Source organism: Macrosteles quadrilineatus, unplaced genomic scaffold, assembly GCF_028750875.1.
Source record: "Macrosteles quadrilineatus isolate MER2022 unplaced genomic scaffold, UCM_ALF_1.0 Scaffold_7__1_contigs__length_78375512, whole genome shotgun sequence".
Taxonomy (NCBI): Eukaryota; Metazoa; Arthropoda; class Insecta; order Hemiptera; family Cicadellidae; genus Macrosteles; species Macrosteles quadrilineatus.
The window spans coordinates 39,128,321-39,155,900 of NW_026542600.1; the positions used below are offsets into that span (position 1 = coordinate 39,128,321).

Sequence of the window (27,580 nt, forward strand, 5' to 3'; positions counted from 1 at the left end):
ACTTGCTTTTAAGATACACTGATGAGCTGCAATCGCGGCGTACCTAAACCAATGAAATTTTACTTGGCAATTACAATTAATATTTTAATCTGTGTTATCTTTGTAGTCCGTGTTAATGGTGCATTGTTTCCTACTACCAGAGTGCAGAATTCATATGCCGATTCAAAGCGTCTTTTTCATAACTTTGTATAGAAATTATAGTTACTTTCTATAACAGCTGAAATCAAAGAAAATAATTGTTTCCAACGCTCTAATTCAGAGCAAGGCAGAGCCGGTCACCTGATTATCCTATGCTCCCAAATCCCAATCAGTTCTCAATTTCCCCATCACGAGCGCAAGTTAACTTACCATTTATTTTTATAATTTAAATCAGCTGATTTTACTTTTCAACAATGTAAATGGAAACAGGAATAGACATAAGCTTAAGCTAGTGTTGCTGTGCTTTTGGCATAGTAGTGTGTGTACTGCACAGTAAACATAAACCTTGAACTTAAAATCTGTACATTGCCAGGGGTACTATTTTGTTAACTTTTGCTTCATGCTTAAAAAATGTTAGGTAATATTATAGTTTTAACTTTAATGAGGTCTGTTATTCAGTACGAAATTATTTTATGTCCATTTTCAAATACGAAAGTAATTTTCTGGAACTTGCTCCAATTATCTGCCAGCTTTACTTGCACTTGAGAAGGTTAGGATATTCTCATGGCTCAAGCTTTAATGAAACAGCTGTTTAACAGTCAACAAGTGTCTAACTGCAACAATTCGTGTATTAACTGAAGAGAGTAATGTTTATAGAGAGCAAATTGGTAAACTCTTTAATATTCCACCATTGTTTTTCTTCAATTGTTAGCTGGCATTTTCACAGAACATATGCAAAACCTACTCCATAAATTGTGTACAATTTTAAAGTTTCCTGTACATAAATGGGAAAGTGATATAAAATCAAACATTTAAACCTTTCGAGGGAATTGTATAGGCCTACCCCAGGGCTTGCACCACTTCAGGTGCAGCCTAGGGGCCTGTTTTTCCTAAAGTGGGATCGCTTTGGGTTTCCTCTATTCTGAGGAAGGTTCCTGACTAAATGTCTATGTGGCATGTTTTCTTAGTTTGCGAAAAGATTCTGGGTACCTAAGATCAATTATTACGGAAGAGTTGAGGAAGACCAAAAGTTACCAACAAAGTTTTTCAATGTATATGCAAAAAGAACAATGAAAAGGTGTTCAACGTTTAGTATCCAATGCAGACCTGTCTTTTGTAATATTCAAGTATGCTACATAAAACGTCAGGGCTTACAGAAATAAATGTTTCAGATTTATGATGATAATGGTTTTGACGTCACGCCTCGACCACTGATACTTGGTCCACAGCGACTGCCGAGAAAACCTTCAGTCAAAGTAAGTTAGACAAACAAGAATACTTTCAAAGTTGTATTTTTTGTTTGTTTGTTGAGTTTTTTTTAGAGAATCGGCCAGGCTTCTTAAATGTTGATTTATAGTGTGATAATCCAGCTGCTGATTACATACCTTCATTTACAGGAGTGATTGTCCCTAAAATCCTAAATCCTTGAAAACCACTGGGATCCACTCTTGACAATAGTTTTCTACTCCTAGACTTGATCTCACAGTGTTAGGCCAAGGGATTATGTACAAACGCTACTGTATCAGGCGTGTATAGTTGTAGATGCCTAAAAATATTTAATAATCCTATTGGAGTTTATGATCAAACAGGTTGGTCCGCTTTTCTTTGTTATGAACAGACTGAATGTTTTTTTCTCAGACAAAAAGGAATATTTAAAAAATACTTATCCTGTTCAAATAATTATAAACATTTACAAAATACCCGATGCATGAATAATTAATTAACTTTAATTCGCATAGCTGCATTGCATCGCATGCTGTTAGCTGTTAACATAAATTATTTAATTTAAATTTATAAACAATGTAAGTTGGCATTTTGGATTATTTAGAAAACTATATTAGGATGAATACAATTTTAAACAGAAAAATATATATGCATGTAGGCCTATATGAATTCAGAATGTTTGAGATAGCGTAATCTGAGTTCCCTAATATGAACTTCAAATATGTACTTCAAAATATGAACATACTTTATTGTTATATGTTATTTGAACAGATAGACAGTTAACTTAAAAAATATATCCAATACAATATTGTTTATAAAGAAAATTTCAAAATCTTTGTGAGGAAAAACCCACTACCATTCAAATAAATATTTAATGAAAGCAATTTTAATTTCAGAATCACCATTTCAATTTTAGCGAATTTTCCATATAGGGAATAAGCTATTACCTTAGGTCTCATGGTAAGGCCTATTAGACCCGGGGCAGATTTACTTTTTCGTATTGAGGTCCCCAGAGGCAAAAAACACCATCCGTTCAATATTTATATATATGTGTGTGTGTGTGTGTGTGTGTCCGTTAGCATGATAACTCGAGCAAAAATGATCCCATTTTAATGAAATTTGAAAAAACGTGTAAACCTAGGTTTATTCAAACGAGTTCGCTAAACAGCATAATAGGACTATGGGAACGAGGTTTTATGGGGTAAAAATAGATTTTTCCCATTTTTGACCCTAAAAACACAAATATTCATAATTTCTGTCCAAACCATTTTGTAGAGCTTAAAAGAAGAAATCATTTTGTAAATTGAAGCTTTGTTGTTTGCCTAACGGTCACGGAGATAATTTAAAAAATTGTAAATTTAAAATTCCTATGTTATTCTTACGGAGAATAAATAAACTGTTGTAGTTTGCTTGTTTATTGATGTATATTTTAACCAGGAAATTTTGTTTATTTCATACTAAGCTATCAACATTGCAATAAAAAAAAAACACACTTCGATATCTTCCCTGTAGCAGGAAACCTAAGTACTCAATAAAATTAATGTTATTTAAATAGGAAATAAATCTGACAGTATTTGGGAGATGTTTTAGTAGAAATCCAGCCAGGTAAATGGAAAATCGCTTAGTCTGCAGGTTTGCTGCGGTGGGGTATTTAATTTTTCTCTGATATTAGAATGTAAGGTTATGTTTTTTTTTTATGAAAAATCACCTGTTTTTTAGCCATAAAAACGTTTTTGACAGTAACTTTGATTTCATTAATTTTCATTTATAAATATAAGTAGAGGCCTACTGGTCCACCAGATTTTTGTAACAGAGTAACAATATCAATATTTCAGCGGTCAATTATTAACCTAAACTTCAGCTCCTTACACAACGACAAGCAAACAAAACACACAGCTTTTACAATGATCCCAAAAGAAATATTCAAAGGATTTTTTTGTGTCTTTTATAACATGGATATTTTGATGTTATGACAAGTAAAACCTAGCTCGTGTGTTCATTTGTTTAGAGCAAGTTTGATGAAAGCGAAGCTGGAAGCAGACAAGGAAAGAAAATGAGCAAAGATGGGACGACATATCTTAAGAAGTCTGTTACCATTACTGAAGTTGTTGAAAAGGATTACCTGAAAGAACTTGAAATAGGTGAGGAAAATAGTTGCACGAACATTGTTGCTGCCTATTGATTTTCCTCAAAGAAACAAATTAACTGGTTAGCCATGATTCAACCTATTCAAAAATAAAACCCCATCTAATTGGTGGACACTTTTTATTTTTTTTTTTCTTAAGCCCAGTTGTAAGTCTACAGTGTAAAAGTCTGCAGTCTTAAGTCATCTTTGGGATGAATTTTAAAACCGATATAAAACATCCTTCCATGAAATTTTTATAGTTTAGCATAAATTATTTGCCACCACTTGAGTACATTTAAATAGTTTTATTTTTTGTTGTTGAGAATAATAGCTTTTGGTTTAACCTTAAATTGGTAAGGCTCCTGAAAGAATGTATATGTTATAGTTTTGTCTAGAATACTTCTTTCTATAAATAAGTATATATTTATTTTCTTCCCTTCAAGGGGTTTAATAACTCAAAAGTTTTATAAAAAGTTTAACATAAAGTTAAGGGTTTCCTAGTCACTTAAAACTTCTTCCACTATTGGAGTGCAAGGATTGGGTTCTTCACAACTTGCTACAATAATGACTTTGAGAGTCTGGCTCAGGCATGGCATTACTAGATGGATGACAAGCAGAATCAGAAGAGAAGTGAGGCAATATATAACCACCACTTACATCTGTGTAACAAAGCGACTAAACTAAAGTTGACGAAGAATGACCCAAAAGGTTTGAGCACCAAACTGTCTCACCCCTTTTCTCCATTACCAATCTAGGGTTAAAATATACAAAACATTGCTTATGATATTATTTCACACGTCACTGATACTGAAACTTGGAATATATAGACTCATTAACAAAACCCTTTAGTTATTTTGTTACACTTTTTTAATACTTGTGGTTATAATGATGGTTGTCAGGACAACACAACCAGTGAATGTATTCAAATGTATATGTATGTGTATGTGTAGGTGTGTGTGTATCAAGCACTGAGTACTTTTGCTTTTCAATACAGTAATCATAGTTAATATTTGTCATAATTTCAGTAAAAGAAAATCTAAGGACATGCAAGTTGGAAACGGAAGAAGCAGTAGTAAAACCGGAAACAGTTACGTTGTATCTGGAAGAGTCAAACCACCATTGGCACCTATACATGCCAAGTACAAACACTGTCAAAACAGAGGAGGTGGAGGTCAGTATTGTGTAGTATGGACACAACACTGATAGTATCAAATCTATAGTGTAGAATTTATTTTCATACAACGTTACAGAGAACCTTTGACAATGTATAGATCTAGACATTCGATATTTATGTTAAAGTTTTTGTTAGTTTTGGAATTGAAATGCCATCCAGTTGAATGCTCATCATGGTTCATGGTGAACACTGAAACTTGTCCTGAACAAACATATGGTTTTAATTTGTCTGAATGAAATTACATGAGCAATTTAGTCTTGAATTGTGTCCAACAGAGTTCTTTGACAAAAAAGATGTATTTTAAATTTATAAATTGCCAACACTGTAATACACTTTATTTTTTATTAGTTTTTAACTTCATTCTTTTGAAAATTGAATACCTAGAAGAAGTTTATTATTGCCTATATTTTCACTATCTTCGAAAATATTCTCCACTATAGTTGGGACTGATCTACGATGATTTTAAGATTACAAGAACAATCACTCTGCAATTTTAAACAATTTTAGTGGCATATAGTACAGTTTGATGGATGAAATCATTATTTACAAGACATTTTTACAACTTAAATATCAGCAACATATTTTTACTATGGTTAGTTGTGATTCATATTTGTCTGCGTAAAGACCCAGACCGAAGTTCCAGCTGTACGCAGATATAGACTTGACACAGCTGCACAGACCTACAACCCTGTTAGCAAGAAGAAAGTGTCTCAAACTGCCCCCATAGAGATGTCTGTAAGTATACAACTAGATATGCTACTAAACTGGTTTTAATGATTTTTTTTTTTTTACAGCTGATTAATGATTATAATATGTAACAATATAGTAGTTTACGACACAAGTAGAAAATTAAGGCAAGTGCCTTAAAAACTTTGAGTGTCGTTAACACTATTTACGTTAGTTGCGTACACTACTTTACCAACGACAGTATTTTAATTAATAAAAATCACTACTAGAAACTTCTAAAAGAGGTTATGTTTTTGTTTATAACCTCTCATTGCCACTGACAGTGATGCAAACATTGCACCAAACACTAATTACACCACTCAAAAATTAAATTGGCCTGAACAGCTGATTAGTTGAATTTCGAATTATTACAATTTTGCTTCTCCTCTCTCAATCCATGAGCTCATTGGACTGTTACCCGTGTTGCTATGAGTAAAACTATGCTGTTATGAAAGTAAACAATGCTGTTATGAGATACTTTTCAATTCTAAGAACTGTATTGAAATGGCTACTTTAAAAAACGGTTGTAGGTAATAGCCATTGTTCAGGCTGTTGAGTGGGACTTTTTGCACGGAATGGGGAAGGCTGCCAGCCCGTACTGTCTGTACTGTCCTGGCATTGCAGACACGGCCCAGCACACCTTCTTCTTTTGTGGCATGTCCGCCGAGCCTCCTTGATCTTTGAGATCGGCGTTGATATTACTCCCGAAAACGAAAACATCGTTGGAGCTATGCCCCAGGGGAAAGGAACCTGGAACTGTGTAAAGCAGTTAATCGAGGCCATACTTTTTGATAAGAAAGTCGATCTTGATCGGACTTAGTTTTCTGAGGAAACTAGAAGGAAAGCCCTAGTGGCGTAGTTTAAAAGACCCAGCCCGAAGTAATGTGCTAACAGTTCCAGGCTAGTGTCCTAGTAGACGAGGGGGTTTTTTAAGTCGGTAGTCCGGGGACATTGAGCCCGCGGGAGTCCAGCACTACTGAGAGGCCATTGAGCACCTCAGTTTGCATAAATGCATTTTTATCTCCTCCCCATAAAAAACTCATCTTATGTTTATTTTGGTATATGTTTTGATCTGTGAACATATATTAATGTGACAGTGAAATAATGGACTGTTATTTATAAAAAAAACCAATCACTGTTTGTGGTTCCTGCTCTGTGTTCCCTGGTATGTTTGCTTACAAAATAATACATTTTTCTTCTCAAAAAAAGCTTACAAATTTATGATTAAGAAATTTCATAGTGTATTCTTCAATACCGTAGGAAGTGAGGGACAACTATAGCAGTAAATATCATTTGATGAAACTGTTTTCACGTAAAATAGAGAGTTACTGGAGTGTTGTTTCAGACAAGCTGTGTGTTTGCATCAGAGTGGGATCTTTACGACACTTACCGTCGTCTGTCTTATGAGGATGAGGAAATGGGTGACTATAACATTTTTTATTTTACTTATTGTATTTTTTTAGGTAGGTAGGTACCTATTTGTAATATTTATGTTTTGGAAATTCTAGACTCCGAAATGACCATGTAACCATTGTCTGTGATGTAACTATATATATACAAATTTAATATTCATCAATGTCTATTACTTTTTGCAAAGTTTTTTTTTCAAAAAGAAAATATAATATAAGTTGAGGATTTTTTTAACATAAATTAATGAAAAGTAACTAATTGGTACCTAATGTTGAAATCCATTGATAAACGTGCTGGCCTGACCTGAGTTGTAAATATGATAGTAACTATGGTTATGATGCTATAAATGTCCATGATCAGAAGGAAAAATATTTTTTTTGACACAGAAGAGTACAGTTTTAACATGTGTACAGAACTACATGTAGACTTGATAAAAACAAAAATGTAAATCAGATTATAAAATAAAAGTCAAAAAGATTTTTTTGCATATGTACTGTTTTTCCCGTCTAGCAACAAGTTCATATCTTTAATGTCTGAAATAAGATTTCATGAGCTTGTCGGATTACCAAACGTGTCAGGCTGGTAAATGTCGAATTATAAAAACCCAACCTGACTGCAGTCTAAAAATGAATGAACAACAATCTTAATACCCGAATCACAATAGTATTACCTATTTTGAAATCTTATTTTTCAGCCACATAATTCGATGCTTACAAGACCAAGGGGCGCAAGTACATATGATAAGCCTGTGTAATTACGCCTCTTTGTCTTGCAATCCACAAATTATTTATCTTAATTTCATATGTGATTATACAAATTTTAAGATATTGTCCTAATATTTAAACCAAAAGTCAGAATAGTTACCTGAAACATGAGTTAAAAACTTCAAAATTTTTTAAACATAATATAGATTTAAGATTTATTTATCATTTTACCTTAACCCTTTGCGGCCGCCCGCCATTTTCTGACTGCTCAAAAATGGCAACCTAAACTCACAAAAGAAAAAAAATCAAAAATCAAAAAAGAAAAAGTTTATCTTTGCCAAACGTACTTTACTTTAACTTTGTTTATGGTGTGGAATGGCGGGTATAGGTTGCCGGGCACCATTTTCCCGAATGCTTAAATGGCAACCTATACTCGCCGAAAAATGAAAAAAATTCCACCTCTAAGGGTTACATATGAACAATTAATATACTTTAACCCTCCAGCGGGCAAAGACTATTTATGGAGGATTAAGGACTATTTCTAGGGTTTTAGGACTATTTCTTCCTTGTACTATTTCTGTTATTACCGGAAGGGGGAAGCGGACCGGGGCACCCCCTCCTAGATACTCCTCAGGGTGGGGTTGAACTATGAAATGGCAGTGGTGGGGTGGGTTTAGTTCCAAACTATCCGCCACAGTTACGAAAGCAATGCAAGGTCGGTCATTTGCACCGAAGCGCCCAAACACGTGTTTGTATTAAAATCGGTCGTTAACACCTATGCTCCTAACTGTGTTAGTGTATTTTTACATTTTCACCTTGAATCCTAATGAAGAAAGAATAATTCAAGCCTGATTAAAGAGTCAGTCCATGATGTGCTCTAACCATATTCTCCTCCTTACTAAATATTGGGGCGATAAATACCAATATTATTTTGGATTTTAATATCGAGGAATGGTTGACCCGAAGAGAGTTTTTAAGACTTGTCCTTGTCTTGGGCTCTTTGTGTTGACTATCTAAAGTCAAGATCAGTGATTCAACAGGTCCCTAAAGACTGTAAAGAGACCATCAAGAAAATCCTACAAGTAAGAGGTGAAGCCCTGTTGAACGAGGCCCCACCACATATACAACATTAAACGTTAAAGGTTGTGGAATTTTGTGAAAACTTTCCAAATTAACATTTTAGAAAACCAAGATCTTGTGTGCTTACTGCAAGATGTACATTTGTAGAGAATACTCAGCCCATTAGTGTGGCCTGTGCTGAAAATGCTGGAGAACAGAGCGAAGATTGATTGTAAGCTTTTGTGACTTGTAAATAATTATTTTGTATTTTCATAATGTAAAATGTTGCTTTTTTTATTAGTATAACTATTTAGATATCATATAATTTACTTATTTTCCTTAGTTTTCATCAATTACCTTTTTTTCTAAAAGAAACTGTTATTACAAAAAAAAAAAAAAATGAAAAGACCGATGCACCCATTAGTGTCATTTTGGCTGATGCGCCCCCTCAAGGGTTAAGCCCGGTTTGGTAGTAATAATTGGACAATTGGAATAATTGTGCGCTATATTTTTGAAATAATTATACTGCTTGTTTCAGAGTTGTACTCCCAAGATTTCCTCTATGGAGATGATGGGGAAACAGGAGATGTCCACAGACCATCTGTTACATCAGGTGAATCCATCAATATTCATACTTAAATCACATCTACACATAAAGTCCCCAAAGCTTAATGAAAAGCAAAAGTGTTCAAGTTTGACATATACGAGAACTGTCTAGAAAGTAACGGACGTTTTGTATCAGTGCCGCTTGAAGCAGCGCAATCATCGCCATCTTAGCATCAGAGTGTTCCTACACTCAGAACGTATCCAGCTACGTGTGAAATTAGTGCTGTCATTGCAAATCCCACCAGTTGTGAAGTGGGCTCTGTGATCAGCTTTTTGTTGGAAAAAAATGAAAATGAAATTAAATTTATTGCCAGATTTGTGATTTTTACAGTAAAGGAGTGAAGTGGCTGAGTGAGACAGTGGTGCATCAATTTCAAAAATGTGAGAACAAATGTTGACGATAAGGACCACAGTGTTAGGTCTAGTCTAGTGGCTGTTAAACTGGTAGGCAGGAAAAGTCAATGATGAAATTTGTTAAAATTTCTGTTCCTCAATTATGGAACTCGTGAAACATTTTCTTAAAATTTCACAGGGTTTACTTAATAAAATTGCCTAAATTTCACTTAAAACTTTGTGCCCCGTGGGTTCTGAAGATCCAAACAGATGTTCACAAAAAGCAGAGACTTGCTGCAGCACTGATATTCCTAGAAAATTATGACAAAAGTGGAAGCAAAGTTTTTAATTCATTTTTACAGCCAATTTACAACTGCTCACTCAGACTTCACTCATTGTTCCTTTGCAGAAAAAATCCCAAACCTGGTGACAAATTTCAATTGGTTTGTGAATTTTCACAAATAAAAATCTGATTACAGAGCCCACTTCACAAATGGGGGGAAAGTTCAATGGCAACACGTATTTTAACATACAACCTAGTCCTGCAGAGCCCGCTACATATTTTTGTGACACCCTGTTTAAAGAGTGCTCAAAAAGTCAGGGAACAGCATTTTATTTTTTAAACCATTGCAGAGTCCGTTGCAAGGAGTCAGAGTGAAATATTTAATGAGAGCATAGATCAATATCATGAGAGCATATATAAGGTATACACTAAGTTAAATGTCTGTATTATGAAAACACAGTGCAGTGCAGCAAACATGACTTTAAAAGGTTCATTCTAGCCAAAATAACAGTGATTTAAAATCATAAACTGAAACTTAATGTAAAAACAAAATGAATCAGAATGGGTTTTCAGGCCCACCTCTAGAAAAAAATACATGTGTTAAGTAAGGACTGACTGGTTTAAGGATCTCTCTTTGGTACGAGTCACAAAAAAAAAACTATTAAAGTTAATTTTCTATTTTTCCTAGAGAGCACAATAAGCCAAGGCAATGAGCCAATCATAGCGTCACGCAGAGCTAACCTGCAAGCTCTGCGTGTCATGCAACTGCCGGAGTTCCAGTATGCAGTAACCGTCGCAGAACGATTGTTGGCTTCCAACAGCTTCCACGGACAGCAAGTCTTGTTCATGGGAGCAGGGAGTGGCTCGCAAGGTGAGAATACTTAAGTCAGAAAAATGGAATCCCGTTAATCATCAGGTTTGCTGCGGTAGGGGGGATCTTGTTGTTTTCATGAAGCAACAGGTTCCATCGGGTCCGCAGAATTGGCTAACTCTGGAACTCGCTAACCCCATGTTAAAAGCCCTATTTTCAAATTTGGTCGATGAGAGGAACTTGCTAACTTGTTCGGTTTCGGAATTGGCTAACTCCGGAACCCGCTAACCCGCTCTAGAGCCGGGTTAGCGAATTCCGTCCTCGTACGGAAGTCGCTAACTCGGTCCCTCGGCGGAACTCGCTAACCCTTATGAAAAAGTTTATATATGGCCATATAAAATTTTTTTTATCTGGTTATATTTGGTTTTGGACCAAATATAAGCAGATATGATCATATATGGAATCCCCCATATATGGAAATTTTTTAATAAAAAATATATAAATAAATAAAAAAATTACAATTAAACATATTTTCACATTAAATCTTATAAACTATGCATTAAAACCATAATAAAAATTTTTAATTTGAAAATTTCAAAACAAAATTTTCAAGTAGCCGACTGGGATTCGAACCCGGGACTCCAGCGTGGGAGTCTACCCCTTTGACCACTACACCACATCCGCTTCATATCAGATGTCTTTACAAAACCCATTACGAATAAGAGAAGCTGTATTTGGTCTCGTAAAACAAGATTTTCTTAGACATTTTATGTCATTTGAAGAATTTTATTATTAATATAGCCTAACTACGTGACATAGATATTTGCAGCTGTTTGATAGCAAAGGTACAATAAATTAATTATTAATATAATATTCTCTTTATTTAGGCCTACTACACTTACAATTTTAAAATTATACGTCAGTTTTAAGATTTTGTTGCGTTATAATAAAATTGTACAATAGATGTATGTACAGGATTTTGTCATCTGGGTTCAAATCTGGATACTTTATTACTTTACTACTAATTACTTTAAATGAGAAATGCCTATATTATCTGCCCCCCACTGTACCACATTTCAACTCAATCAGTTCAGTAGTTTGTGCTTCCGAGAGCAACAAGAAAATACACAAACTCACAAACTTTAAGATTTATAGTATTATATATATTATAAGAAGTGTTTGGGAGTCCAGTTACAAAATCCAAATGTGGCAACTATTCCTTATAATAATTCCAGTTATTGTCAAAAACTCATTTATACATGAGCATAAATGGAAAATTATTATTCCGTATATGAGTAATTTAATTCCATACCTGGGAGTCATATATGGCCATATAAAGACCATGATTCCATATATGGAGGATATTTATGGCCATATATGGGCAATAATTTCATATATAGAAAACATGTATGGCCATATATGGACAATCATTTCATATATAGAAAACATGTATGGCCATATATGGCCAATAATTCCATATATAGACTACATATATGACCATATATGGACACCACCATATATGGATACAACCACATCTGGCCATATCTGCTTCCATATATGTCCATAAAAAACCATATATGGCTTTATGAAACCATATATGGAATTTTGATATGGCCATATATGGCCAGAAATTACTTTTTTATAGGGGAACTCCCAATCAGAAGCCTCGCGGGCCAATGGGAGCCAAGCACGAATATTTTCGGCCAGTGTTACCGAAAGTGTAGTACCTATATAGTATCGGTACCATAATGTCGTATCCTACGATTAATTAGGAGTAAGAGCAACGTAGTTGATCAAATAAATATATTGAGAAGTATGTTTAACATTATTCTCATGATTATTAGGGTGAAAAATGCATTATAGTCTTACCTTAGACTAACCAACACAAGTAAACTTTATATCCCATTGTAAACTTTGAAGCTCGTTTTTCGCGTCTAGTTCATGTCCGGTGACACTGATCGCTAGTGTCGACAAAATTGTGTTTCTATTATTTCTATAGTTAACTTCATAATTTGCTCTTTACTGTTTGGTTATATAACTAGGGGACGTGTATTAGTTGTGATAAGAAAGTTTTATTTGGTTAAACGAGGTTTTAAATGACTGGAAACAAGAAACAATTGTAAACAAAACACAACCTCTAAAGACAGTGCACCGGACAGAACTAACAATAAAACTGTTTTCAGCTGATCCATAAGGGTTAGAAATATACTAATATAAGGGAGTATGTTTTATATTTGGGCTTCTTACTTAAATAGTAGCTTTATGGTATGCAAAAAGATAAAAATGTACATTTAATTTGGATCTTTTTCATGTTATGAAATATCTATTTTCGTAGTTCGCCATTTGTTTCTTTTATTCGAATAAATACAATTTTTTGATCTTCTGCAAATAAATTATTGAGTTCGTATTTTATATACTGGGCTTGTAACCTTGAATCATAAAATTGAATCATAAATCATGATAAAATTTACACATTAAACGTCAGTCCAGAAATACATTGTAGTGGTAATGTATTTTTAAATAGAGCTATTGAATTTAAATACATATTTATCAATACAATATTATAAAGTTGTAGGCCTAATTTATTCATAGATTGCATTAAAAATTAGTCTATGCATAAATACAACTTGTAAATTTCTTTTATCGTAGGCTATTAGTGTAGAACCCGGGTCATCCTCTTAATTTTGTTTAATTAATATTAATTTTACTTCTTTCAGTAGGCCTACTTTTTAAAAGTCTGGAGTTTTTCTCCAGGCTGGTTCTTAATCGACCCAGGCGTTCTTGTTTGTTACAATTCTTATGAATGGTGGCCATACCTAAAATTACTTGATCTTATCCAAAAACAAAGCTATTGTCTATTGAGTAGCTCAGTACCGGGGAATGGTGAACCGAGCAATGGCTTGGTATAGTTTATTTCGATTGTGAAACCAATGTAAAGGAAACCCAACTAAGAAAATCCGTCAATTCGTTGATTAAGAATCGTGAATTAAAATTACCCTGTCACGTTTTATTATATGAGTATTATATCATCTCCTATTATTTACTGTGCTTAGGTGTACAATCTAAAACTGTTTTAAAACATGTAACATTATTACTAAAAAATTCAACACATTTTAGAATTAGGCAACTATTTACTAGTAGGCCTACAATGCTTTGGCGTAAACTATTAGGCCTAGATAAAAGCTTAGTCTAATGTCATATTTTTACACGTAAGTTGGACGATTCAACGACGAACATTTAATTTTAAATCTATGAATTAGTTATGAAAGCTACGATGGTTGATGTTTGATGACATTACGATTAAATTTGTTTTCCGTGTTAGAGAACTAGCGTGTATTTTAGCTTAATTTCGTAGAGGTTTAATTATTTAGTACCTTTTCAATATTTTTCAACTCTATTATTTTCTTTTATACTTATGGCATTTAGATTTAAGATCAAAATCATAAACATTTAACTGGCCATTGTAGAGTTAAATAAAAAAAAACACTTTTCATGGTTTTTTAATAATTGTCTTTGAATTACTTTGGGCTAGTTATCTGTTAAAAGTGAAATTGATAACAAAAACAATTACATTTACTGTATCTTCATTGACACTGATATTTTGAAATACGGTAATGTACGATTATTTTGTCGTGCAAGGTTGGCAACGCTCCATGCAGTGGGCGCGGCCGGGTTAGCGACTTCCAGAGTTAGCGAATTCCGCCGCGAGACAAAATCGAGTTAGCGGGTTCCGGAGTTAGCCAATTCCTGACTGAGACGGTTAGCCAGTTCCAGAGTTAGCCAGTTCCGACACACGACCAAGTTAGCGAGCTCCTGAGTTAGCCAATTCCTACGTCTCGTTCCATCAACACAATCACATTATAGTGATCTGTTTGGATTTTGTCATGGACAAATAATGGATGGTACATGAGAGATTGCACATAAATAAATCACTGGTAACATTTATTACTTGGCAAGGAAAGTAGCACATTTCATGTACCAGTCCTATTTCAATGACAACTGCGTGAGAGACAGAGCCGGAAAGGGAGGTTTAACTTTAAACTGTGAGGTCTCGTTTCTCACAAACAAAGGGCCAGTGATTGTTGACTTCATCATCTAATACTTCACCTGGACCACTGTTCCCAGCTGGTAGACTCCATGATTTTTCAATCCGCAGTAGAATCGCTGTTCGGTTTTTAGTTATCCTACTACCTTATCTAAATGTCTGACCGTAATCACCTGTCCAGCAACTTTTCCATTTGCCTACCGTCCTTAAAAATAATTATACAAGTATCAAGTTTTTTTAAAGTCATTTTGATATCACATTCTATTTACCTTTCAAGTGTTTTTCATTAAATATATTTGGTTCATTATCAATTTTGCGGTTGATATCTGACTCACATTTTCTGTTCCTTTTGACTATCCTTTAAGGAGTTTAAACCAAGACAGGCGGTTTTGTGCTTAAGGATATAAGAAGTTCTACTGTCTCATGATTTAAAGAATGAATTGTCGTGTAAAACAAATGTTTTACTACGTGTAGAGTGGTAATGGGAGTGGATAGTGAGAATACCAACAAAATATATCAGTGTAATCTAAAAAAGTTGCCAAAAAATTATTTAGCAAACTAGAGGTTGATATAACAACTTAGTCTGTACAATAAGTTGATTACTAACTCTTACAATGAATCGATGAAATATTTTTTTTACAAATTTGAGTACTAGAAAAGGTAAAGTATTTTATTCATAGAAATGAAAAATTCATTAGATCTACTAACATAATTTATTGGTATTTCTTATTTCTGTTTTCAGAGTTATCCACCGGGTTCCATTACATTATGAATGAGCTATGGGCATTTTCTTATGAAGGCACGAAAAATAGAATAGTAAATGCTGTATCATGGAATACTGCTAACATAGTAAGTTCTGTTTGTGGACACTTGCATTTATTTAAATGTTTGTATAATTTGTTGTTGACACACGACTTAAACATTATTAATTTTTCATATTTACCTTAAGTAGGTTGTATGACAGATAGCCAACGGATGAATTAGTTTGTGTCATACTTAGATTTAGGAATTTAGTATGGGGAAAGAGCGTAAAACCCCTTCATAGCCGGGGGTGAGCCGTTACAGTACAAGGGTGAACTGTACTGATAAAAAGTAGTGGCAGGATTCAAACTTATGACATGCTGCCTTGGGCCAGAAGTCCCACAGATTTGTCATTAAACAGGCTTTAAATCAGCTAATGTCTCAAAAACCCATAACTTGAGCATGTAATTTAGATCCCCTTATTATTGAGGCGTGAAGTAATTTAGAGTTGGAAGAAAAACATATTCATGGTTAAATAAATGTGTGTAAATATGAGTATGTAAATTGATATGATGTAAAGTGTGTTGACAGAACGTGGTTGCGGTGGGGTATGGCTACGTTCGAGGGTCCGAGGAAGATGACGGTCTAGTTTGTTGTTGGTCAGTGAAGAATCCGAGTCAGCCAGAGCGAATGTTTCCGATGAAAAGTTCTGTGACTACTTTGAGCTTCAGCCACACTCAACCTAACCTCCTGGCTCTGGGCTGCTACAATGGGGCAATAATTGTACTGGACATTGCCTCCACAAACGGGAACAAGCTAGTTCTTAATGGGTAAACTCGTCTTCTTAAAACTTTCCATTGTCGAAATCTCACTGTTAACATACCTGGTTGTTAGCTCGATTTACATTTTATGTACATTATTAATATTAATGTAAAAGTAGTTAGCTAGAAAAAAAATTATCGGTAACATCAGTACAATAAGCGCTACCACACTATAATTACCATGCACAATATTGTTTATCTCCGAATAAGATTTGTAAACATGACTAATTAATTTATCCTTGAAACATGAGATGGAAATAACAGGTAAGGCTAAGCCCACACGGTCGATTTTTGGATCGGCCGATTAAAAAATCGGCAAAAAATAAACCGCCCTTGATTTATGTCCAGGCGCACATAACCTCACACGTGGTGATATTTTTGTCGAGAAATGGAATGGATTTTTTTGAGTGCGTACAGTTGTGGCCTTTTTTCTATTTCAGTTATTAACAGTTCTGTATCAGAGTCTGCAACTGCCACGGTAAAAACAAGAAAAATAGCAAAGAAAACAACACAACTCACACTGAAGTTCACTGACTCCTGTCGAGAACAACAAGCGACTGGCCGATTTTTAATCGACCGTGTGTGGGGACAGGTAACAACCTGTACGGTTCAGATTTTCGGCCAAAAATCGCCTCGCCTACGAAGCTGCAGCATTTTGCAGATTTTAAAAGTGCAATTTTCGATAGCCTGTGTGCACACGCTTCCATTCATACATGATGCACAGATTGGCTGATGAAATAATCGCTCGTGTGCGCCTAGCCTAACAGGTTATGGGTAACATATTTAAAACAGCTATTTTAGTTATGTTATGTTTTTAGACAACTTGAAATACACATTAGGTGATGAAATGCTGAAGAACTTTATTTTAGGGAGGAGGGATGCTTGCGTTATGGTCCTGTGGGGAACTTACAATGGTTCTTTTATACTGACTTTGTTGCTCAAACTGAAGAGATTATATCTGTTGGGAAAAGTGGAAGAGTTTACAAATGGAATTATTTAGAAAGCTACCGCTCTTATGGTAAATATATTTTTTATTTATTGTACAAAACAAATCATTCTTGCCTATGGATCTAGATTCCTTAAATTTTAAGTGTTATCTTAAAAAAATTGGAAATCAGTACTTGGCTAAAATCATTTGAACATCTTATGATCAGGGAAACAACTTTACCTAATTCTATTCTGTTACATACAATCACCTCTTCTGAACTCTTAGAACTCCATGGATTTTATTTCAGTGTAATTTCCAGTGTACAATTTTTATTTATGCAATTAAAAAAACATATATTATGCTAATGTCCATCCACATTTATCCTATGGTTTGTGCCTTAATGGTTCAACAACAATAGCAGATTTGGAAGCTTAAACAAATTGCAATCAGAATAATTTTGAAATTAGAACACAACGAAACAACCAAAAACAAATTCAAAGAACTGAAAATGTTAACAGTACATGGCCAATATATTTACGACACAATTATTCTAGCAAAAAACTGCTTGAGCACCTCTGAGACAAATCATCACCCATACAACACTCGGCATAAAAACTCCTTGTTACAAGTAAAAATAAATTTAAATTATATGAAAAAAACTATCCTATACAGGATTAATATTGTTTAAGCATCTTCCTAGTGAAATCAGAAATGAACAAAGCAGGAAGAATTTCATGAGAAAACCAAAACTTTATTTAGCGGAGAAAGCGTTTTATTTCCTGGAAGAGTATTTTTCCACCTCCCCTCTTAGGGTTAGTTGATAATTGATTTAGTTTTGATTATTTTCATTTACTGGTTCTTGGTTTTAAATGTTAATAATGGTCTAAGATATGCTAATTTGTAAATTATTAATTTAAGATAGATTTAGTTGACGCCATTCAATGTACAAAACTGTACTTTATGAATAAAGCATATTTGATTTGATTTGAATGAGCAAACAACTGTGTTATACTTATACTCATTATACTTCATAGGGAAAAAATACAGTAACTATTTGAGGGAAAGAAATTAAAGAATATTTCCTAATCAAAATTAACTTCATATCACTTGTTTCAGAAATAATGAAGTTAAGTTATTTTCTACCAAGCAAAAAGGCCACAACCCCTAAAACAAAATCAGCCAACAAAATAACACTCAAGTTTTTAAATGGACTCTCTGTTTCTTTACACCCGAAAAATAAAATGATATACTATATAAGCACACAGGAAGGAAGTGTAGTGAAGGTGAGTCTTATGGATCATCTTAATTGTTATCAATATAGCGTTTAGCAGATTTTTATAGAAATAGACTTTCTCTCAAAAACACTCTTCTAAATTATGTTTTAGGTAACATTAAAACAAAGTTTTCTAACAAATAACTTGCACTATGAAGAATCTTCTATATTGGACAATTATTTTTCTTGAAATATACCGTACTCAAATGATTTTTTACTACACAAACCTATAAATGAAAGGTTTTAGAGTGCATTTTGTTCAAAAAATGAGGTATTCATATTATTCTAACTAAATCCATAAAGAGAAATACAGAGGAACCTTGATATCAGATCTTAACCCATTGACGACAGATTTTTTATTCATCTATTAATTTTTTTTATGTTATGTCCTTTTATGTCTTTTATCATATATGTATTTCAACACAATATGTCTATTTTTAATCAAAATCAAAGCAAAAAAAATCTGTGTCCCCCGCCTCTATACCAATGTATTGAATTCACTAATGCCGTCAACTTCCACCCAAGATGGACACCGTTGCCGTTTAATTAAAGTTTATCCTCCCTCCAGCTAAGCCACACATTTGCAACGCTACCTTTGCCCACACCTTAGCCAACTGAGCTACCATTACCACTGTCGGCCGAACAGGTCGATTGCCAGTATAAGCACACGATGACACTAGCGCTCATAGGTAAGATTCAACATACTACTTGAGAGCCAGTGGGTTAGCATTTCGAATAACTTGCGGCGAAACGGGCGACTAAAGGGCTAGACCCGTGAGTTGTCGTCAGTGGGTTAAGCGAACAGTGAAAATTCAGTTTATCATATACCAAGGTTTGAATTATTAGGGTTCATCTTTATAAAATTTTATTCATAAAGATTCAAAACACTTACATTTTCCAATTCATAAACAAAGCCCATCTTTTATATGACAAGTTATATGCAAGAACTTCTTTAAAAAGTCAAACCGTAGGTGAAAAGGAAACAGATGAATTGTAAGAGGCATAAGATCCACCAGTTCTAGTTAATTGTTGAGGATGAGAATTTATTTTTAAAAAATCACGGCATGAGTATTGATGGACAAGGTCCTGCTGTAGATCTCTAATTCACATCAGTGACGCACCCAGGATTTTATTTTTGGGGGGGGGACATCAGGGGGGTCCGGAAAACTTTCAAAAATTAGGTACAGAAAACTGTGTTTTCATCTATCCTGAGACGTTATAAAACTTAGGGTCGCCGGACTTCTAGATGTCAAGTTTAAGCTACTCCTAATGTTTACCAGTAATTTATGAAATACTAATAATTTGTTTGGAGAATACGACATCTGTGAAATAACGAACAGCTGTGAAAGATGAAAAGCTGGATAAAGATGATTTTTTCTAGCTGTCACTGGAAATTTGTTATTACATTTTGTTTACAAATACTGCAACCATTTCCGATCACGTTTTGTAATAAAATCCAAAACCAAGTAAGATTAAAAATGTTGTGACTCACGTAAATAAACAAATCAAATAAATCGTAAGTGCAATAATATGTAACTAGTGTACATGTTGCTCGAATTCGAGCAATTGCAAAGTATTAAAGGAGTTTTTTCAAAACGAATAACAATGAATATTTACAATGAGTTTAAAAGAGTCAACTCAAAGATTACCGGTGTGTAACTAAAACCATGTTTATCTTCGTTATTGATAAACCTAAAGCATTCATCCGGCCGGTTTTCTCCTTCTCAAAATGCCTCGCTGTACAGGCAACACAGGTCATTGATAGAGTAGTCCAAGCAAACTAAACAAACTTACATAGGGATCGTTAAAAAAATTGCAAGAAAACGTTTTATGGTTTTATTTTGTAGAGTTGGGTTTGCAGAATGATATACTAAAAGTTGCCAAAAATCGGTGCACGAGAAAACCCCTAAAATCACAATTTAAAATGGCGGCTTTTTCAACATCGGACAAATTAAAAAAAAACATATTTCACATGCATTTGTTATGCACATTTTTCGAGATATTGACTTGGGACCGCCGCCTGTATTTATTGGGTGGTTAGTACTTCATTTTGATAGGGAACATGTTTTTGGCCGCCATCTTGGATCCGCCATATTGGACATAGATAATTTTTTTTCAATGTAATGATAGTGTTGTGACACATCATTACCAACTACATTGTTACACTGATTTCAATGCCGAAATTCGTTTTTAAATATATTTATTCATTTAGAAGATATATTCAAACGAAAACTCTCCACCATACATTTCTTATGGACGTTTCGTAGTTTCATAATTGTTTTAAAATTATTTTTCTTATATCTCCAGTTCTTATTGATGCTTGTAGTTCGTTCTAGGCTTAAAATATTCAGTAATGTAAGGGCTTTCATTTGAGCTCTTGACCATTAAAATCAGATGAGTTAAAGACCAGCTACAAACCTCAGAACAATATTAAATTTAACTTTTTAGAAATATATTTTTATTAAAAGATTTATAACTCGGGCTGTTAATACGTCACCAAGTTCTTTCTGGTCTCAAATTACTCAGTGAATGTTTAGCTTTGATTTTATTAATCACTAAACAAAATCTGACAATTTTAAAATGAGTCATGGTTCTTAATTTAACATTAAAATGTATTTATTTTGAAATTTGTCTTTAGTTAAGGACATATATCCCAAACCCTAATAACTCCCGGAAAGTAATCTATAGCTAAAATAAAAGTCAATAATTTGGCGAATTATTTAAGACTATAAAGAGCTTTGGGAGTTATTTAGAATCGGGGATATACGTCTTTAACTAAAGATAAATTTCAATATAAATACAATTTCAATGTTAAATTATGGTCCATGACTCATTTTAAAATTGTCAGATTTTGTTTATTGATCAATAAAATTAAAGCCAAACATTTACTGAGTAATTTGAGACCAGAAAGAACTTGGTGACGTATTAACAACCCGAGTTATAAATCTTTTAATAAAAATATATTTCTAAAAAGTTAAATTTAATATTGTTCTGAGGTTCGTAGCTGGTCTTTAACTCATCTGATTTTAATGACCAAGTGCTCAAATGAAAGCCCTTACATTACTGAATATTTTAAGCCTAGAACGAACTACAAGCGTTAATAAGAACTGGAGATATAAGAAAAATAGTTTTAAAAAGATTATCAAACTACGAAACGTCCATAAGAAATGTATGGTGGAGAGTTTTCGTTTGAATATATCTTCTAAATGAATAAAGATATTTAAAAACGGATTTCGGAATTGAAATCAGTGTAAAAATGTAGTTGGTAATGATGTGTCACAACACTATCATTACATTGAAAAAAAATTATCAATGTCCAATATGGCGGATCCAAGATGGCGGCCAAAAACATGTTCCCTATCAAAATGAAGTACTAACCACCCAATAAATACAGGTGGTGGTCCCAAGTCAATATCTCGAAAAATGTGCATAACAAATGCATGTGAAATATGTTTTTTTAGTTTGTCCAATGTTGGAAAAAGCCGCCATTTTAAATTCTGATTTTAGTGGTTTTCTTGTGCACCGATTTTTGGCAACTTTTAGTATGTCATTCTGCAAACCCAACTCTACAAAATAAAACCATAAAACGTTTTCTTGCAATTTTTTTAAGGTCATATCCTATATTTCTCCGACTAGAGGGCCAATTGAGAACGAAAAACAGTTTAGGGGTAGTGTTCCATCTCTTGTTTACAGTTGCAGACGATCTATTCTGGTTTTCAACCTGACTTAAAAATTGAACTGATTAGTAATCTGCTCACATTTCACCATTAAAACTGTTACTGTATAGTGTGAAAGTTGGTCAACCATTGGAAGCACCTTCTAGGAATAAATAAAAGGCTTAGGGGTCAACCTTTTGAAGCCCTAATCAAAATATCCTTTTTAATTACCATTTTGCTCTGCGCAAGATCTTAAGCTTTAAAATGACACCTCAATCGTAACAATCGGCGAAGTAGGTCGGGTGAAAAAGGACTGTTACAGCTTATTGAATTAGGAAGATAGATAATGTTAAACAAGACAATGACATATCGCATGCTGTATACTGGATATTACAAGACAATGCTTAACCGAAGAGCCGTTGATTTCTACCCCCGGATATTTACCCCCATGAAAAAACGCCTATGTCACTTTGACGTCACATGTATGGGGGTAGATGTCTGGGGGTAGATGTCCGGGGGTAGATGTCTGGGGGTAGATGTCCGGGGGTAGATGTCTGGGGGTAGATGTCCGGGGGTAGATTTCCGGGGGTAGATGTCTGGGGGTAGATGTCCGGGGGTAGATGTCTGGGGGTAGATGTCCGGGGGTAGATGTCTGGGGGTAGATGTCCAGGGGTAGATTTCCGGGGGTAGATATCCGGGGGTAGAAATCCGCTACCCCAAAACTTAATGTTTTGTGACGCATAGCGGCACGCTATATTTTTTATAGTGTGTGCAGTTCGCGAAGCCGGGCTGCATGTTCATCTCGTTGCCTGCCGCGACTGCATCAATGCTCTATCCCCACCTTTCCTAGTCTTGTCCTCCTTCTTCGACAACCGGCTTCTACACAGGAAAACCTCTCCGTAAATTCCAGGACTTCTCTTCGATGTTTGGGATAAGTTATCATAGTTAGTAATATGTAGAAATTAAGTAGGGAAAATGTCTGGCTAAGTCAGGTAACTAGCGGGGAGCCCTTCTGGCTCACCCGACTATGGAAATGTAGGAATTGACAACTTAGCCGGTTGGTGGCAACCGTTCGAAACATGAATACTAATCCACATGTTCCCAGAATGTAACTTAATAGTTCAAATCAATTCATACTTATTTCTCATTCAGTATTCAATTACATATCACTCATTTGCTCATCAATAATTAGTAAGTAATTACCCAAGTTCAGTTCATAGTGGAAGGATAGGTTTATATTTAAACAGTTAGTTCCATTAGTTCAAATCAAAGCTGGCTAGGCAAGTGTTCTGATCTGGGTAAAAGGTCTCCGTCCCTCTGGTCCCCAGCAATCTTCCTAATTGTATTGGTAGCAGATTCAGCACGCTGAAATTAAGTTTGGTCCAGACACACCTTTTCCTAACCTATTAGCATTACCCTGTTTATTCCCTCCTGATTACCCGAATTTCCCTCCTCCATCCCATACCTTAACCCCGCACCCCCTCACCAAACGCCCCCCCCCCCCCAATACAGTTATAAAACTAAGTTTTTTTTTAATTAGCTCAATAATTATGAAATACAACACTAAAACCTTCCACCAATCCCTACAAACAGGGAAAAATAAGATGTTTATTACCAAATACAGTTTAGATAAAGTATAGTATATTTATACTGATTACTGAAAGCCAGTCTGCTTGAGTCGGCTAGATCGCAGTTTTTTGTTTTCTGTTAATTTAGTTTGTTCCATACTTTTATGGACCACACCTGAAAACCCCCTGGGAGGGGGACTAGTCCCGTTCGTCCCCCCCCTCCTCTGTCGGTGCGTCCCTGATTCACATGACCTTTTCTTTGCCTTTAACTGTGAGTGAACTGTTTAAGACAATTTATTAAGTCTTGCACTGACAAAAGATAGGTACCAAAATACTCTATGTAGGTGAAAAACACTTGATCAACCCTGATGCCTTGATCAAACAGCACATCGCTAAGAGAGGTAATAGCAAGTTCTGATATACTTCAAACATTTATGAGACTTTTTTGTGATTTAAATATACTTTTGTGTTGACAGTGTACAATGAACCACCAAGACAGGTTCGAAGATATTTTCCCTGCTCATGCTGGACCAATATACGGCATTCTACATTCACCGTTCTCTTCCAAAATATTCTGTACCTATGGTTCAGATTGGTACATATGTATATGGGCTGAAGATCTTAGGGAACCCTTACTAAAACTTTACTACACCAAGGTGATTTTGTAAAGCTCTTATATTACTTATTTGTTTGAAATAATACTTTACTTGAGTAAGCATGTTATGACAGTTTAATATCATTCATACTGACACTCCCCCTTTCCATAACAAACTCTCACAGGACCAGTTCTAAGTGGAAAATTTGGTTGAAACGGACAACTATGTAAACATGTAAAATACTATAGAAACAAATATATTAATGATATTAATTGAGTGAAAATTGTAGCTCCATACATCAATGCTCGGTTTTGCTATGTCTTTCAATAAAATAAACTGAATTCAATCAAGTAACCGGAGATGTAAACAGTTTTGCCTAGATCGCGGATTATGTTCATAATTTCCCCGTGACTACGGATGACGATGGAAATTTCACTGTGATCGCAGACTAAAACAGGTTTTCTCAGTGCAAGTTCAAAATTCCCGCACAGTTCCTGATTCAACAAATTTACGCAAACTTCCCAAAATCCTCAGTCTGTATGGTCACTCTGGTAGGGTCTCTAAGGGGGAGGGGGTGGGGGCTCGAGACCCTTCTCGCCCATATGGATGGACGCCCAAGACAGTTATGTACATTTTACTCCTGACAAAATGAAAACTGTTTGAAAAACATATACAAGTTAAAACGTAAGTAAAGTTAAATTAAATTGACAATGAAAATGCTAAAAATGTGTCTGCTCAAAAGACCATACATGAATTTTTCCTCTAAATATGCCATTAGGTTTAGCTAATTTTTTTACAAATTGAATTTTTCTTAAATGAAATGAAAATGAAATTAAATGTTTATTCGTCACATAAGTTTACAAGATTGTGATTTTCACATATAAACATATGAATGTCAATACTACTTTACTAACTAATAATACCTTATGCTAAATTCTTTGTTTTATTTTATTTTATTTTACAAATATTACACTATTTATTGTACATAGTACATGTTCTTAACAAATACTAATTAAGAGTATTTTCATTCATTCAACTCTAGTAGTGGGGAACCAATAAAACTCTACCATAGCAAGACCAGTGAAGTCAAAATTTCAAGGCAGTATTTTTTTATGGTCATAAATATCCACTTACATTCTATATAACTTTATGGAAGAGATACTGGCTATACTTGTATAGTTTTAGACCACAGGCTTAGCTCTGATGATTAATGATTTATACTTACAGCACCCAGTCCTAGGTGTATCGTGGTCCCCCGTCCACTCGACCATTCTCGCGAGTATCAGTGGAAGTACTCTGTCCATGTGGGACCTCGCCAGGAAAACTATCATCCCCATATCAACAGTCAAATCTTCTACTGGCTGTGTCTTCTCTAGCCTGCAATTTTCCACAACTGGCAAAGTATGATTTGTTATTGAATATTTTAAACTGTTAGTCTCACTTCAGTTTGGTTAATTTAATTTTTTTTTTAAATGGCGTTTATACTCATTTAGTAATCACTAACTTCATTCTAGTTATTGATAAAAATATAGTTTTCTGATCTAGATAGATGCAATTGAGAAAAATGTGTTGTATTTGTTGAGCATACTGCGATGGTTCAACGACAATGACTTTAGTTTTACACTCAGAACAATCTTTTAAAAGATTGCCAGTTTAGTATTCCAAAAGAATGAATGGTTTTAGGTTACTGAATTCATCAAGAACATATTTTATCATGGAAAATAAGCAACAAATTTGCCAAAATCAGTTTCTAAAATGCTAAGTGTAAAAGCTTGACAAGAATGAAGTTTTCCACGGCATTAACATGGTGAAAAATATAAGTTGTGGTAATGGGTGTTAGAACATCATGAGTTGGTAACACTTCTAGCCCATACTCCCCCTCACCCTCACAACCTCTCTATATATGATGTATATGATATTTTTATATAGTGTGTGTAGCAAATAGCAACATTCTGTTCACCACTGATGCCAGTAAGCAGTGAGCTGCCTCATTGTGGCGTACACGCAAATTAGAAAAACAAACTAAAAAACCAAAACGCCCCACATAACAATTGCCCCCTGAAAACTAACTAAAACATAACAAATTCTAAAAACTCCACTTTTATTCACGAAGTTTGGTTTAAAATAATTGTTTTTTATGATAGTAATTTAAAAATTTATTTTTAAATTTTATAATTGGTTTATTTATACCTAACTTGTTTATGTATTCTTTTATAGAATATTTTAGTTGGAGATGTTGTTGGTGATGTATTCATCTTCAATCTGGTTGACATGCCTTATCCACCATTCTTACAGGTAGGCATCATAATCTAGTTTCCTCTAAATACTCTAGTCAACCGGTTTGTGGTATTCCAATTTATAGTTTTTACTTCCCCCCTATAAGTAGTGTATCGAGAAAGTATTGTTTTCATTAAGATTTTCAAGTTTAAGTTTTGGGTGGATATATCCATTTTGGGTCCCCCTGAACCCATAAAGTAGTTTTCAAAGTAATGTTTGTGGGTGTGGGTTGTGTCTGTGTGCAAGCCCTATTGCTGGAAGAACTACGATTTAAAAGTTATTGCAACATTTGTGATTTTCCCCATAAAAAATTATAATTACTCCCACCGCTTACCTATGATAAGGGTTATTGACAATCTAATCAGAGAAAATATGTATCAGATTGCTGATACCATTTATTTAATGAATGTATGCTTTAATTGCAGAGTAAAGTCAAGCTAGGTAATCAAAGTTGAAAAAACAAATTTTTATTTCTGTATTGTAAATATTTTGTGATGAAGAAGCAAATCAAACTTCAACAAATTTTAAAGTTTTTATAAGGTCAAATTTTAAGATAATTTGGAATGATTTCAGGAAGAAGCTCTACTAAGAGCTCTTGCAAATGCCATGGTATCCAAGCCTAGGGAACGCAGCTACCTTGAAAGCCTTTTGAAGCATCGATAATGCATATTTATTGAAAATTTATTCTTCTCTTCCATCATTCAAGGAGAACTTTCAATATAATATTAAAAGGCAAGAGTTAAGTCGGCTAGGTTCAACTAGCCTAAAACTTTGCAGTCTCCTAAGCATGATAATAAAGAAATATGTAAATTATATCTCAAATAATAAAAAAAACATTACCCCTCAATGCTTCATATTCATATTCATAGAAAACCCTGCAGACTTTTTTGAATAACTTGGTTCTTGGTACTTTGGTATTATACTGACCACACCTAATAATTCCTAAGGGTGGTTAGATTAGGAAGATTTTTTGTTTAAACTTATTAAAATCTTACTTGAAATTCAATTCATCGGTGTGGTCGGTGGCTAAATACCAAAGTACCCTATACGTAATCAGGAAAAGTGAAAATTTCACAGAGCAG

At 34.3% G+C, this 27,580-nt stretch overlaps 1 protein-coding gene across 1 annotated transcript in view; it reads left to right on the plus strand.

The window, feature by feature from the left end:
- LOC128998616 (dynein axonemal intermediate chain 4-like) overlaps positions 1-27,335 on the plus strand; it is a 44,493-nt gene extending 17,158 nt beyond the window's left edge. The window contains exons 2-16 of the mRNA XM_054424830.1: positions 1,311-1,394; positions 3,371-3,503; positions 4,513-4,658; positions 5,286-5,396; positions 6,733-6,808; positions 9,099-9,173; positions 10,471-10,653; positions 15,381-15,487; positions 15,971-16,209; positions 17,070-17,218; positions 18,245-18,411; positions 24,102-24,281; positions 25,449-25,622; positions 26,439-26,516; positions 27,072-27,335. Of these exons, the coding sequence (XP_054280805.1) occupies positions 3,416-3,503; positions 4,513-4,658; positions 5,286-5,396; positions 6,733-6,808; positions 9,099-9,173; positions 10,471-10,653; positions 15,381-15,487; positions 15,971-16,209; positions 17,070-17,218; positions 18,245-18,411; positions 24,102-24,281; positions 25,449-25,622; positions 26,439-26,516; positions 27,072-27,161 (1,863 nt within the window). The 5' untranslated portion in view covers positions 1,311-1,394; positions 3,371-3,415 and the 3' untranslated portion in view covers positions 27,162-27,335. The remainder of the gene's footprint in view (positions 1-1,310; positions 1,395-3,370; positions 3,504-4,512; positions 4,659-5,285; positions 5,397-6,732; positions 6,809-9,098; positions 9,174-10,470; positions 10,654-15,380; positions 15,488-15,970; positions 16,210-17,069; positions 17,219-18,244; positions 18,412-24,101; positions 24,282-25,448; positions 25,623-26,438; positions 26,517-27,071) is intronic.
- Positions 27,336-27,580: the final 245 nt, after the last annotated feature.